General features: G+C 42.3%; 1 protein-coding gene across 2 annotated transcripts in view; it reads left to right on the forward strand.

The window, feature by feature from the left end:
* The first annotated feature begins 642 nt into the window (after positions 1-642).
* Positions 643-13468, forward strand: part of Sec63 (SEC63 protein translocation regulator) — a 70406-nt gene continuing 57580 nt past the window's right edge. The window contains exon 1 of one of the 2 annotated variants that reach the window (XM_021174202.3): positions 643-911. In XM_021174202.3, the coding sequence (XP_021029861.1) occupies positions 788-911 (124 nt within the window). In that variant the 5' untranslated portion in view covers positions 643-787. The remainder of the gene's footprint in view (positions 912-13468) is intronic. The other variant, XM_021174200.2, reaches the window with a different exon arrangement.

Below are 13468 nucleotides of genomic sequence, written 5' to 3' on the forward strand. Positions count from 1 at the left end.
TGCTTTATTTCATGTTTTACTGACAAATTGAAGACATGATCGCTTGAGTCACAGAAAGCATTAGTGAACTGGCAGCTCCAAATACCAAGGCTTTGGAACTCTGAGGAGTTCCTTGCTCCCTATTTATTTATTTATTTATTTATTTATTTATTTATTTATTTATTTATTTATTTATTTTTCCTTGCTCCCTATTTTAATGGTACTTGTTTCCATGAGGTTCACGTGGAGGAAAAGTGAGGGGGATAGGAGAGAGTGGAGAGGTTTGGCAACCTCGCTCTGCTTGCAAAAGCTCAGGTTCCAGTCGCACCTAGGACGCTCGCCTTTGCTCACTGCTTGGGGGACCCTGGCAAGAAAGCTCCCGGAATCCGGCGAAGGGTGCTGGGAAGGAAAGCCGGGTAAGCAGGGGGCGGGACCCGGGGGGCGGGCTTAGGGAAAACAGGGGGCGTGGTCCGCGGCTCAGGGGCGGGGCTGCGGGCGGGGTCCAACAGAGTTTCTTCGCTGCGCGCGCCACGTCTCCCTCAGTGAGCGTGTGGAGGAGACGGCCGGGGAGGGACCAGCCGCGTGGGGCGGGAACTAGCTCCTCTCGCGAGAGTTGGCGACGGCCGCGGCGGCGGCGGCGGCGTGTCCGTGAGAGCGGCGTGGGGGCGGGGAGGAGAGGCGGCGGCGGCGGCGGCGGCGGCGTCCGAGCTACGCCACACGGGGCCGGGGCGCCGGGAGCCGGGAGCCGGAGCGCAACGCGGGGTCGTGGCGGCGGCGGTGAGGGGAGCGCGGCGGAGGAGGCGGAGCCATGGCGGGCCAGCAGTTCCAGTACGATGACAGCGGGAACACCTTCTTCTACTTCCTCACCTCCTTCGTGGGGCTCATCGTGATCCCCGCCACCTACTACCTCTGGCCGCGAGACCAGAACGCGGGTGAGTCCCGTCGGCGGCCCGCTCTGGCGCGTTCGGGCGGACGCTCCGCTCTTCTCCACTCCGCTCCGGGCCGCGCCGTCCTGCCCGCCGGTGCTGCTCCGCGTCCCAGTGACGCCGCCCGGACGGCGGGGCCTGAGGGCCGCCGTCCACAGGGCCGGAGCTCGGCAGCGATTTCCGGGGCTGTCCGCCCGCCTGCGTGGTCCGCGGGAGTTTGCCGGGATCCGCTCCGCATTGTTCTGGACGCCCCTCGCCGGACGCCTCTTTGTCTCCCCAGCCTCGGCTTTGTTGGGTGTTCTTTCTGGAGGGAGCGGGCTGGGCTGGGACGGGGGGCGAGAGAAGAGTTGGCCGAGGGGGAAAAGGAGCGTGCGGGCACAACTCCGCATCCTTCGCTCCCGTCACCCTTTTTCCCTCTTGTCCCGGTGTCCCCGCTGCAGCTGTTGGTACAGATGTTTGGGGGCACCCCTGAGCTGGGTGGCATGTTTGGGACTTCCAAGTGAGCTCACCAGCAGCCCACCCCCGTCACTTCCTCCGGTTGCTTTTTTTCATTTGTTCAATCACATCGTGGGGGTGGGAGAGCGCTGCCGTTATTCCTTTTTATAAAAGCACAAATAGGATTTTCTCCGTTTCCTTTCCTCTGGAGTTTCCTGTTTACAACGGAAAAGTGCAGGCATGAAGGTTTAAGCGGGATTCGTTGATGGTAGGAGATAGTTGGTGGGGTCGCAAGCTCCTTTGCTTTTAGTTCTTGAGTCTTTCCACATTAAAGGTCGCGTCAGAACGCAACCCAGTGCAGTTTCCGGGCATGTTAGGTTTAAGATTGTAATGTTGAATTCTGTGTTGCACTTTACTAAGACATATGGCACCAGATATTCTTAAAGCTGATGGCACTTACTGCAAGCGCCTAATGGGTTATTTCTGGTGGTGGTAACCATAATTAGTAGGTTTCGAGTATAACAGCGGCTCTGGGGGAGAGCTTTCTGTGTCTGCTAAGTTGCTTTTAGGTTGGGTGTGGTGATGATCTAAGTTGTCTAGGTTGTGCAGTATAGCTTGGGAAAAATTGTTAGCAGTGAAGCTCAGGACTTGTTACACTCTGAAGAGAGAATTCAATGTCCTATAAAAATTATTTAGTTTCATAATAGAACTCAAGTAAATTTAAGATAAAGAGCAAGCAACACTTGCAACTCTTTTGTACATTTGACAATAAGCGGAGTAGCAACAATTTACCCAAAGTTACTAGCCTCCGTCGTTTCTCATTCTGGGTTGCTTTATGAAATTTTCACTTCGGACTCTTGAGTTCTGTGTTTCTAAGTTCGTTTAGATAACTTTTTTTTTTTTTTTTTTAATCAGTGGCTGTATGTACTTTTGGTGTCATAATACAGAAAATATTTTTTTTCTTGACTGCTCGCTCGCTTAAGCCAATTTTTTCAGTATTTTAAGTTAAATGCCCAGTGTGGTGTCTCACAAATATTATTCCAGGCCTTTGAGAGGTGGAGGCAGGATGATTAAGAGTTCAAGGCCACTGACATAGGTTGCATAGTGAGTTCAAAGCCAGTCTGGCAACCTGAGAGACGTCCTGTCCTCTCAGAAATAGGCTGGCAAGATGGCCCAGCAGGTAAAGGGCCCTGGCGCTTGCCTGGCAACTTGATTCAGCTCCTTGGAACTACAGGTTGAAAGGAAAAATTGGCTCTTAAGTAGTCCTCTGACGACCTCAGGGCGCTGTAGGTATCCACTCCCATACTTAGTGATTAAATAAAAAGAAAAAAGAAACAAAAGCAACAAGGAGGGAGGGTCCACTTTTCAGTATTGTAGTCAGTTAGTTGCTTACCACAGTTTGTATGTGTGGTTGGTTGTGTAGAAGATAAAGGGGTGTTGGGATGGTGGGTTGAATATAAGGTGTTCTTTAAAACGTGGTGAGGAACTTGGTATGGGGCGGCACATTTCTTTAATCTCAGTACTTGGGAGACACAGGCAGGCAAAACTGAGTTTAGAGTCTTTGCCATATTTGATATGGTAACTGAACTTATTTTGTAAACATTATTAGTGGAATCTTTTTGTCTTGGTTTTAGTGTTTTGAGTGGGGCTAAGTATACTTGATTCATACTCCTTTTAATAGTGAAAGGTCCTCTGGGCTCTTTGCATATTGGCTGATAAAATGGATCTATATAATGACATGAAGGGTATAGATTTCCTTATAAGAGTGATTCTCAGGAGAGGCTACATGGTAAAGGAACTCAGGAACTCAGGGAGCTCGTATGTACATACGGTACTTTGGAGGTGTCCCTTGGTACTCTCATCTAACCAGTCTGGAGAGAGAGAGAGAGTGTGTTATATAGTGATACTTTATAACAAAAGGTCTAAATTGTAACTAAACTTGAGAGGGCTGCTCTGAGAACTTTCTTGGAATTGGCTTTTGCTGGAGTTAGTTTGGGTAGTGCATTTGTTTTGGTATGAGCTTTTTGCTAAAAAACAAAACAAACAACCCCCCCTCCAAACCAAACTACCCCCCCCCCAACTAAAACCAATAGAAAGCCAGAAATTAGGACCAGAGAGTTGGCTTAGTGGGTTAAAAGCATTTCCCCTATAAACCTGACCATCTGAGTTTGATCCTGGACCCCTTTGGGAGAACCAAAACTAGAAACTTGTCCTCTAACCTCACACATAGATACTGGTTCTACATGGACATTACCATCATAGAATAAAAACAAGAATTAATGCCCTAACCTTTTTGATTTACATAGCTTAAAGAATCACTTATATAGCAGTGCTTAAAGTTCTGGTACTTGAAAGTAATACTTTGTGTCAAGACAACTCAGATTTTGATTTTGATTTATGTGTATGAGTGTTTTGCCTACTTGTCTGTGGGTGTACCATGTGAGTGCCTGGTGCCTGAGGAGACAGAAGATGGTATCAGATCCTCAGGAAGTCAAGATGGAATTATGTATGGTTGTGAGCCACTCTGTGGGTGCTGGGAACAGAGTCCCAAGTCCTCTGTGGGAGCAGAAAGTGCTCCCTAATTTATAAACTATCTCTCCATTCCCAAAGACAAGTTTAAATGCAGTTTATAAGCAGTATATTCTAGTTATCCATTCATAGATTCCAAAGTAGATCTGTGATCTGAGTCTTTAGTATTTTAGACATTCTTAAAATTCTGAAATAGTTGCAGTTCCCTCAGCCACTTCCTACACATATACAGTTCCCACCAATACTGTACTGTGACTTTGTATGTGCATTGCCATTTTATTCTTTCTGTAAGCCTACATTTCTGGTTTAATTTAGTTTGGCCTCCCAAATGCTGTGATCAAAGGCATGTGCCACCACCTATGCACAGTCTATTTATTTATACTTTAAAAAATAACTTTTGAATGGTGTGTGTTTTGGGGGGGGGAGTGTGTGTGGTGGGGGAAGGGTAGTACGAATATGTGAGGGTGCATTCCTGTGGAGTCCAGAACAAGGTTTCAGATTCCCCTAGAGCAGGCATTACCTACCAGGTAGTGGTGACCTGTTCGGTATGGGTGATAGGAACCAAACAGAGATTTTCTGGAAAAGTGAGCACGCATGCTCTTTTTTGTTTTGTTTTTGTTTGTTTGTTTGTTTTGAGGTAGAATTTCTTTGTGTAGTCCTTGCTGTCCTAGAACTTAATTTATAGGCCAGGCTACAAACTTGCAGAAATCTGCCTACTAGTCTCATGAGTACTGGGGTTAAAGGTGTGTGCCACCACCACCCAGCCGGGGTGCACATACTCGTAATCTGTGTGTGCCGTCTTTCAGATGGCCGTTTAGTATCTCATTCCCTGACCTTTTTCAAAACGGCCTGATTTTGAAACCTGGCCTGGCAGGTTACTGTGTGGATTTTGTGTTTCAGCATGGTCATCTGTAAATTAGGGATAGAGAAGTCTCTTTTTATAGAGTTAGAATGGAGATTAAACTGGGCTTTATGGTAAGTGTTGAGAACAGTGTTTGACGTGCAGTGATACTGTTATCACACAGTTTTGATTTATTACTTAGGTACTCAAGTTTTCTTTTAATTGTTTGAAAGATTAGTGAAATGTTTTAAATGTTATTTGCTTTGTTTTCTCAACTAGCATATAAGTCAATCACCCTTTATTTGAGGATGTGAGTAGTTCCATTTTTATCCTTTAGTACTATAATAGGAAAATCCCACTTTAGAAAGGTTTCAGATCTAGCCTAGTCTCTATTTTAGTTAACTCTGAACTTCAAGCTTCCTCTCCTAAGGGTTAAAATAATAGCTTGCCATAAGGAATCAAGAACTGGGGGCTGGGGAGATGGGTAAGAGCACTGAGTGCTCTTCCCAAGTTCCTGAGTTCAAATCCCAGCAACCACATGGTGGCTCACAACCACCCGTAATGAGATCTGACACCCTCTTTTGGTGAGTCTGAAGACAGCTACAGTGTACTTATGTATAATAATAAATAAATCTTTGGGCTGAAACGAGCAGGGACTGAGTGAGCAGAGTTGACCGGAGCAAGTAGAGGTCCTAAAAATTCAATTCCCAACAGCCATATGAAGACTCACAACCATCTCTACAGCCACAGTGTACTCATATACATAAAATAAAATAAATAAATCTTTAAAGAAAAACAGACCCTCTTAAAAAAGGAATCAAGAACTGGTTATGAGGCTGGCTTGTGGTGCACACCTGTAAAGCCAGCATTTGGGAATGAGGCTGAGGTAAAAGGATCGTGAGATTACAGGTCATTCTGGGCTATTAAGTGAGACGTTATCTCAAAAATAGAAAACTTCGAACCAACCAGGTCTCCCAAGAAAGGTTTTTAGAAGAGGGGGAAAAAGGGTATGTGTAAATATGCCTGCAAAATTACAATAGAAGTTCTTCCATTTGGCAAATAATGTTTTCAGGGGTTCCCCCCCCCCACCCCCCAGACAGGGTTTTTCTGTGTAGCCCTGGCTGTCCTGGAACTCACTTTGTAGACCAGGCTGGCCTCGAACTCAGAAATCCACCTGCCTCTGCCTCCCAAGTGCTGGGATTAAAGGCGTTTGCCACCACACCCGGGCATGTTTGCAGTTTTTGTAGATGCTGCTGCTAGGTGATAAGATAGATTGTTTCCAGTCTTAGTGTTTTTTTTCTTAAGCTGTAAATACCCAGTGCAGAAAAACACAAAGGGGCTAGAGACATCTCTCTACTAGTACAAGCTGCTAAGCTTGATAGCTTAGATTCCATATTTGGAGCCCACGTGGTAGAAAGAGAGAACTGACTCCTGCAGGTTATATACAAAAGCTGCATATGCACCATGGTTCCAACACACACACACACACACACACACACACACACACACACACCTCTATTTATTTATTTATTTATTTATTTATTTATTTATTTATTTTTTGGGGGGATGGATGTTCAGCAGTTCTTGCAGAGGACCACAGTTCAGTTCCCAGAGAGGGTCCAGCACATTCTTCTGGCCTCACTGTGTACCTGTATGAGTGAACAAATAAATGAATGAAGACATGATGCTGGAGAGTTTAGGATAGGGATCAGGGTATGCTAGCCAGGGTGGTTCTGAAACAGGTACTGATGATACTGAGAGAGGCTGGTGGACAGCATCAGCTTGGCTGTATTCACCTCAGCAATTTGTCCTGAGTTTGAGGTATGATGCCACATATGTGCCCCCTTCGAATAATGAAATACACCTTTAAAAACTAAAAAGCAGGAAGGAATGAACAGAACAAAAGCTGATCTTTTTTTCTCTTATAGCCATGATCTTATTGTATTTAAACTCTGAATCCTCCCGCTGAATAATATTCCTGTTGTGCCCCCAAAATTTTTGGTATGTGCTGTTTTCTTTTTCTTTTTCTTTCTTTCTTCTTTTTATTTATTTATTTTTTTTCCCGACACAGGGTTTCTCTGTGTAGCCCTGGCTGTCCTGGTACTCACTTTGTAGACCAGGCTGGCCTCGAACTCAGAAATCCACCTACCTCTGCCTCCCAAGTGCTGGGATTAAAGACGTGCACCACCATGTCCGGCTGTTTTATTTTCATTCATCTTTAAAGCTTTCCAACTTCTCTGATGTGTTAGATTCTTGATTATAGTTCTATTAAATTTTACTTTTGTTGTCATTTTACTTGTCACTTTTTAAAAATGTCATCACATGTAGTCACATGAAAGATAATTTGTGGCCTAAAATACAGGCTGGTCCCAGAAAATACTATGTATGGGGAAACAATGTTTTTGCTGTTGGGGGAGTGGTTTGCGCATGACTGGAGAGAACTGTTTTTTGTTTGTTTGTTTTTGTTGTTGTTTTTTAAATATTGGGTCTCTATTTGTTGTTAGCAGCAAGCTACTCCAGAAACACCTGAAGAGTGACTTGCTCCATGGACTTGGAGTAGTGTCCAAGGCCAAAATTGGCAAGTTTATCACAGTTTAATTTGAAGTCCTCCTTCAAAAGATGTAAGCCTTCAAAACAGTTCATGAGATAGATCCTACCAGTGTACGTCGTACAGCAGAGGAAGACAGCTTCTGCCAGTGTAGTTGTACAGCTGAGGGAGACAGATTCTTTTGTTGGTTCTCCATCTTCCTGAATTCTCTGTGAGGATCATTTTAGAAATAGTCTTACTTGGGCTGTCCCCACTTGCCCCTCCAAGGAAGAGTTATAGAACTGCAGCCCTTTTCACCTCATCTGTTTATTAGTCTTAAGGTGAGGTGTGCTTAATGTTCTTTGAATAGCACTTGAGGAAATGTGCTACCTATATTACAAAACTGAGACCTCAGGGAGGTGAGAGGTATTCAACTTGCCTCAAGCCATTAGCTGTAAGATTGGATGTTGGACCCAAATTAGTCTTATTCCATAGCTTCTCTTTTAGTTGCTACTTTGTACTCCTTTCTGTAATTAAGTAAACATTGCATGTTATAATAATATCAATACAGCAAGTGGAAAGTGCTGAAGGAGAACGGGAATTTCTGTTTTGGGGCTTGGGCAAATGCTTCATGCAAAGGTGATTTAAGATGGATCTTGAAAAGAATGACATTCTTAACTAGGGGAAACACTGCAAAAGCATGGGTGCTCTGTACATAAGTGATGAGGATTTGAAGTGTAATGGGCACTTTGGAGTTGATTCTTTGTCCTATTATTGACTTAAAACAGTAGAGCAATGACACCTGGCTGGTGTGGGTTTTGTGAATCTAGTGGAGAATGGTTTGGAAGTTGGGGGACCCTAAGTATAACTGAGAGTCCATTTCAGCTTATTTCATTGAGATGTTAGGACTTAGAAGTATAACTAGGTTTAAAAAATTCTGAGATAGTTTGGACTGTTTATTTCTTATATATTTATTTCCCCTTAACTGATTTCTGTTCCCTTTAAAGTTATTGGTGATTACAGTTATAGTTTGGGAACTGAGTGTAATGAAAAAGATTGGGATGAACATTAAAAAAAAAAAAAGAAAGAAAAGAAGTCAGGGGCTGAAGAGATGGCTCAGCGAGTAAGAGCACTGACTGCTCTTCTGAAGGTCCTGAGTTCAATTCCCAGCAACCACATGGTGGCTCACAACCATCTATAAAGAGATCTGACGCCCTCTTCTGGAGTGTCTAAAGACAGCTACAGTGTACTCACATATAATAAATAAATAAATCTTAAAAAAAAAAAAGAAAGTTTTTATACACACACACACACACACACACACACACACACACACACGGTGGGGGTTGGGCGGACAAGGACGCTCTGAGTCCTCCTCCTTCCGTGCTCAGCCTTTAGATGTCACTTTTAAAATTTCCTGGATTTAGCTAGGCTGTGGTGGCAGAGATCTCATTGGTTCAGAAGTAAAACACATGGCTTAAAGTCATAAAGAGCATGGTGGTGGTAGTGTATGCCTTTAATCCCTGCACTTCGGAGGCAGAAGTAGGTGGGTCTCTGAGTTCAAGATCAGCCCAGTCTACTGAGGGAGTTACAGGACAGGGCTGCATAGAGAAACTCTTGAAAACAATATTTTCTGGGTCTAGTGAGATGGCTCAACAAGTTTTATGATCGGAATTTGATTTCTGGAACCCATATGCTAAAAGGTGAGAGCTGAGTTCTGCAGGTTTCCCCCAACATCACATGCATATTCCTGTGTCACCCCCTTCTGTAAATACAAATGTAAAAACCAAACTGAAACAGACCAAAAAAACAAAAAACAAAACAAAACAAAACAAAAAAAGAAGCAAAACACCATTTCCCATCATTACCCAGACCCTTTCTTTTGGCTTTTTTGAGACAGGGTTTCTCTGTATAGCCCTGACTGTCCTGGGATTCACTCTGTAGACCAGGCTGGCCTCAAACTCAGAAATCCACCTGCCTCTGCCTCCCAAGTGCTGAAATTAAAGGCGTGCGCCACCACTGCTGGGTCAGGCTCTATCATTGAGAAGTGTTATACCATGCCTGCCAAGGCCACACTGTTTCCTTGAAAGTTCATGTTCATACTCTTGAAAAAATATTCCTTACTGTTTGTAATTGTGTTTTGTCATGGATGAAGGAATTTTGTCATATAGATTCCAAAATTTTTTCAGCTTTGGACTTTTGATCATGTAGTTCAATCTAGTAGTTGTTGATTAGTAGTATTCACTGGTTGACATTCGTAGGTACAGAAAATAATAGAATGCTGAATACAGTAAACATGGTCTTGTTTGGATAACTTGCTTGAGGTATAGTTTTAGATGCCTGAATTATTCTATCCAGAGTACTCTAAAGAGAGGGTAAGAGGAATGAAAACAAATGCTATGGAGGTTAGCTGGATAGAGTATTAGCATCTAGTTGAGGTAATAGTGGCAAACTAAAAGTTAGGAAAGTTTTGTTTTGTTTTTGTTTTTAGTTTTTTTTCGAGACAGGGTTTCTCTGTATAGCCCTGGCTGTCCTGGAACTCACTTTGTAGACCAGGCTGGCCTTGAACTCAGAAATCCGACTTCCTCTGCCTCCCAAGTGCTGGGATTAAAGCGTGCACCACCTGGTGGTTAGGAAGTTTTAAATATTTATATTTGTTTTTCTGATCTATTTTTGTGTGTATATATATATATATATATATATATATATATAGCCTGCATGTATGTATATACACTATGTATGTGCATGCAGTTAGAAGAGAGCATTGGATCTCTTGGAAGTGTATTTATAGGCAAGTGTGTGCCATGTGAGTCTTGGTAATCAAACCTGGGTCAACTGGGAGAGCAGCCAATATGCTAACTGCTGCCCCCAGAGAAGGTTTTATGAAGTTGGTGGATTTTGTGGGGCAGGATTTGATACAGGTTTTCACTATGAATCCCAGGCTGGTCTTGAACTTGGCAGTCCTTCTGCCTTAGAATTAAGACTGGAGAGATAATCCAGTGATAAAGAGCACTGTTGGTTCTTCCAGAGGACCCACGTTTGATCCCAGCACCCACATGGCAACTTAGAACCAACCATAACTCTAGTTCCAGAGGATCTGATACTCGCTTCTAGCCTCTGCAGGTATCAGGATGCAAGTGGTATACAGACAGACATGCAGGCTTGAATAATAGTGATAAAAATAGTATGAACAAATGTGGAATGTGTTCAAAAGGTACATCAGATCCATTGGGACCTGGCTTCATGAAGTGAAAAAAATGTGAAAAACACAACTGACGTCATAAAGCCCCTTGTATCAAGCCCAGCTGAAGAGTTTATGTCACTTTTGCACTGTGTGCCAGTCAGTAGACTCTTCCATAATGAGAGCAAACAGAATCTAAGAAGCAGTGATCTAAACAGCTGTGCCAGACATGCTGCTTGAAGTACAACCTTTCCTGGCATATATGTCTCTTACAGTAGAAGCACACAATCCTAGGTGATTTTTTGTTGTTGTTGTTTTTTTTTTTTTTTTTTTTTTTTTTCGAGACAGGGCTTCTCTGTGTAGCCCTGACTGTCCTGGAACTCACTCTATAGACCAGGCTGGCCTGGAACTCAGAAATCTGCCTGCCTCTGCCTCCCGAGTGCTAGGATTAAAGGCGTGCACCACCAACGCCTGGCCCTGGGTGATTTTTATATCTGACTTGTTTCACTTGAGCTTTAAGCTTTTACATTCCCGTTATTAAAACTAAGTTGTTTTTATGGCAGAATAATATTTTACCAGGATATTCTACATGTTGTTCATCTGTTGAAGGGTACATGAAACTGTCCACTCTTAGGTTATTGCAAATAGTGCAGTGAGCAGTGGTATGTATCAGGGTGTTTGGACGTGGTTTTCTTTTTCCCCTAACATATTGATTATTTGGGAATTTCACATCCTACCCTCTGATCACACTCACTTTGCAGTCCTCCCAGGTGTCCCTGTATGTCTCCACCCTACAAAAAGTCTAATTTGTGTTGCTTATATACTCAGTGGAGCTGCCCCTTACAGCAAAATGAGTCCTTCCCTCTCCCCACTCCCCATCCCTCCCAAGCCATCAGTGTGTTTGGATTCTTATGAGCACTTTCGAGAAGGTTTTTGGGAGTGGAATTGCTGGTCAAACCCCGTGTTTACCTTTTGGAGGAACTGTCAGACTTGTCCACAATGGCTGCATCGCTTTAGATTCTTGCCAGCAGTTTTTACATAGCTGCACTAATGCCTCTTCCCTCTTCCCTTTTGTAATTGTGGTTATCTTAATGGATTTGAAGTGATATAGTTTTTCCCTGATTCTTAATAATACTGAGAGGTTTGGTTTGTTTGTTTGTTTGTTTGCTTTTGTTTTGCATTTTGTTGTTGTTGTTGTTGCTTTTTTGTACACTCTGGCCATTTGTATGTCTATTCAGATCCTATGCCCATTTTTTGTTTGTTTTTTATTTTTGTGTTAATTTGTAAGAATTATTTTTGTATTCTTGTTAGATAAATAATTGCAAGTATTTTGTCTCATTTTCTCTGTACTTTCTTGGTAATGACCTTTAATGAACCTTAAACCCAAAAGCTTTAATTTTGTTAAGTCCAGTTTATTTTATTTGTTTATATTATTGGAATAACACTGCCAATTTCAAGGTTATACAAATTTAATCATTTTTTTCTAAGAAATGTAATGGCTTTAATTCTTGAAACTTTTGAATATTTGGAATTAATTTTTGGTTCAAAATCAGATGAAAAATGAATTCAAGGTTTTTCTGTTACAACTAACCTGCATTGCGTCCCTGAGCGTCCCTGGAGCCCTGGTTCTGAACACAGTTTTGGTATATACTGCCTGAAACACTGCAGCTCATTCAAAACTCCTGTAAATGCTGTGCTGCTAACTATACGTACATATTTTCTGTTTTTAGAGGCCCATAATGATTTAATTTTGGAAAAAAGAGTTAATATTTCTGTTATTCCTTGGCATGTTACAAAATTAGCATATGTTTGTATTGTATTGTTAGAATATTTTTAAAAGACTTACTATTTTTATATGGTATATATAAGTGCTTATATGCATGTGTGTTTGTGCCTGTGGAGTTCAGAAGAGCATTGGGTCTGGAGTTCGGATAGTCGTGAGCCACCATGTGGGTGTTGGAAACTGAATTTGTGTTCTCTGGAAGAGTGCTCTTCCCTGCTAAACCATTTATCTAGCCCAGAATGTTTGATTTAAAATTTATTTTATTTTATTTTATTTAGATGTATGTGTGTGAATATGCTTCTACAGAGGCCAGAAGAGTGTCTGAACCTCTGGAGCTGGAGTTAGGTATAATTGTGAGCAGTTTGAAATGAGTGGTAGGAATTGAACTCAGGGCTGCTACAATTAATTGCAGGCAGTGCTCTTAACTCCTGAGCCATCTCTCCTGCTCCTGGAATGTTTGGCTTTTACAATTGCTGTGTGGTGAGTTGACTTGAGTTTCAATTGAAAAAATAAAACCATTAAATGAATTTTGGTTTGGGATTAGGACAAATTTCCAATAATTTCTGAAATGGCCTTAAGTATACTTAATAAATGTGTAGTATGTATGCAAAGTATAGTTATCAGCCTTGAGGATTATAAAAACTCAAGATTTCAAGTAACATTGAAAATGTTCTATATTCTTTAGTATTAAATATTCAACCAAGACTAAAAATAAACAAGCAAATCTATCTTATTAGCATGCAGATGTTAAAAACAATATGTATGCCAAGAAGTATTTTTAATTTTATGATTTATCAATAAATACTTGACCAGTATATGTACTTATTTTATACACATATGTCCAGGGTTGTGTAAAAATTTATCTGGAAAGGGGTCATGAGCCTTCCCTGTGTTTATGAATCCTTCCTTTCTCAGTTGAATCCTCACTAACTTCTTTGTGAGGACCACTCTTCCCTCCCGCCCCTTGCATGTTACTGTTTGCTTTGCCTGCAATGCTTTTCCTCTGGTACCACATCCTCTGTCCCCATTTTCTTTGCTCAAATGTCATCGTCACAGCAGTATCTTCTTTGAGCTCCCTTTGTCAAATTTAGATGCTCTCCCTACCCCCATTTTCCTCTGCTGTGTTTACTTGTTTGTTGTTAGTTCTTTAATCCTCTAGACTATATAGTGTGTAGAGTTTTGCGTCTCATCCCAGGAGAACCCCCAGCTCTTCTAACTAATGGAGGATGACCATGAACTTGTCATTTAACTCGATCTCCCACTGATC

This window comes from Mus caroli, unplaced genomic scaffold, assembly GCF_978045245.1.
Source record: "Mus caroli unplaced genomic scaffold, Mus_caroli_1 scaffold_9, whole genome shotgun sequence".
NCBI classification, from domain to species: Eukaryota; Metazoa; Chordata; class Mammalia; order Rodentia; family Muridae; genus Mus; species Mus caroli.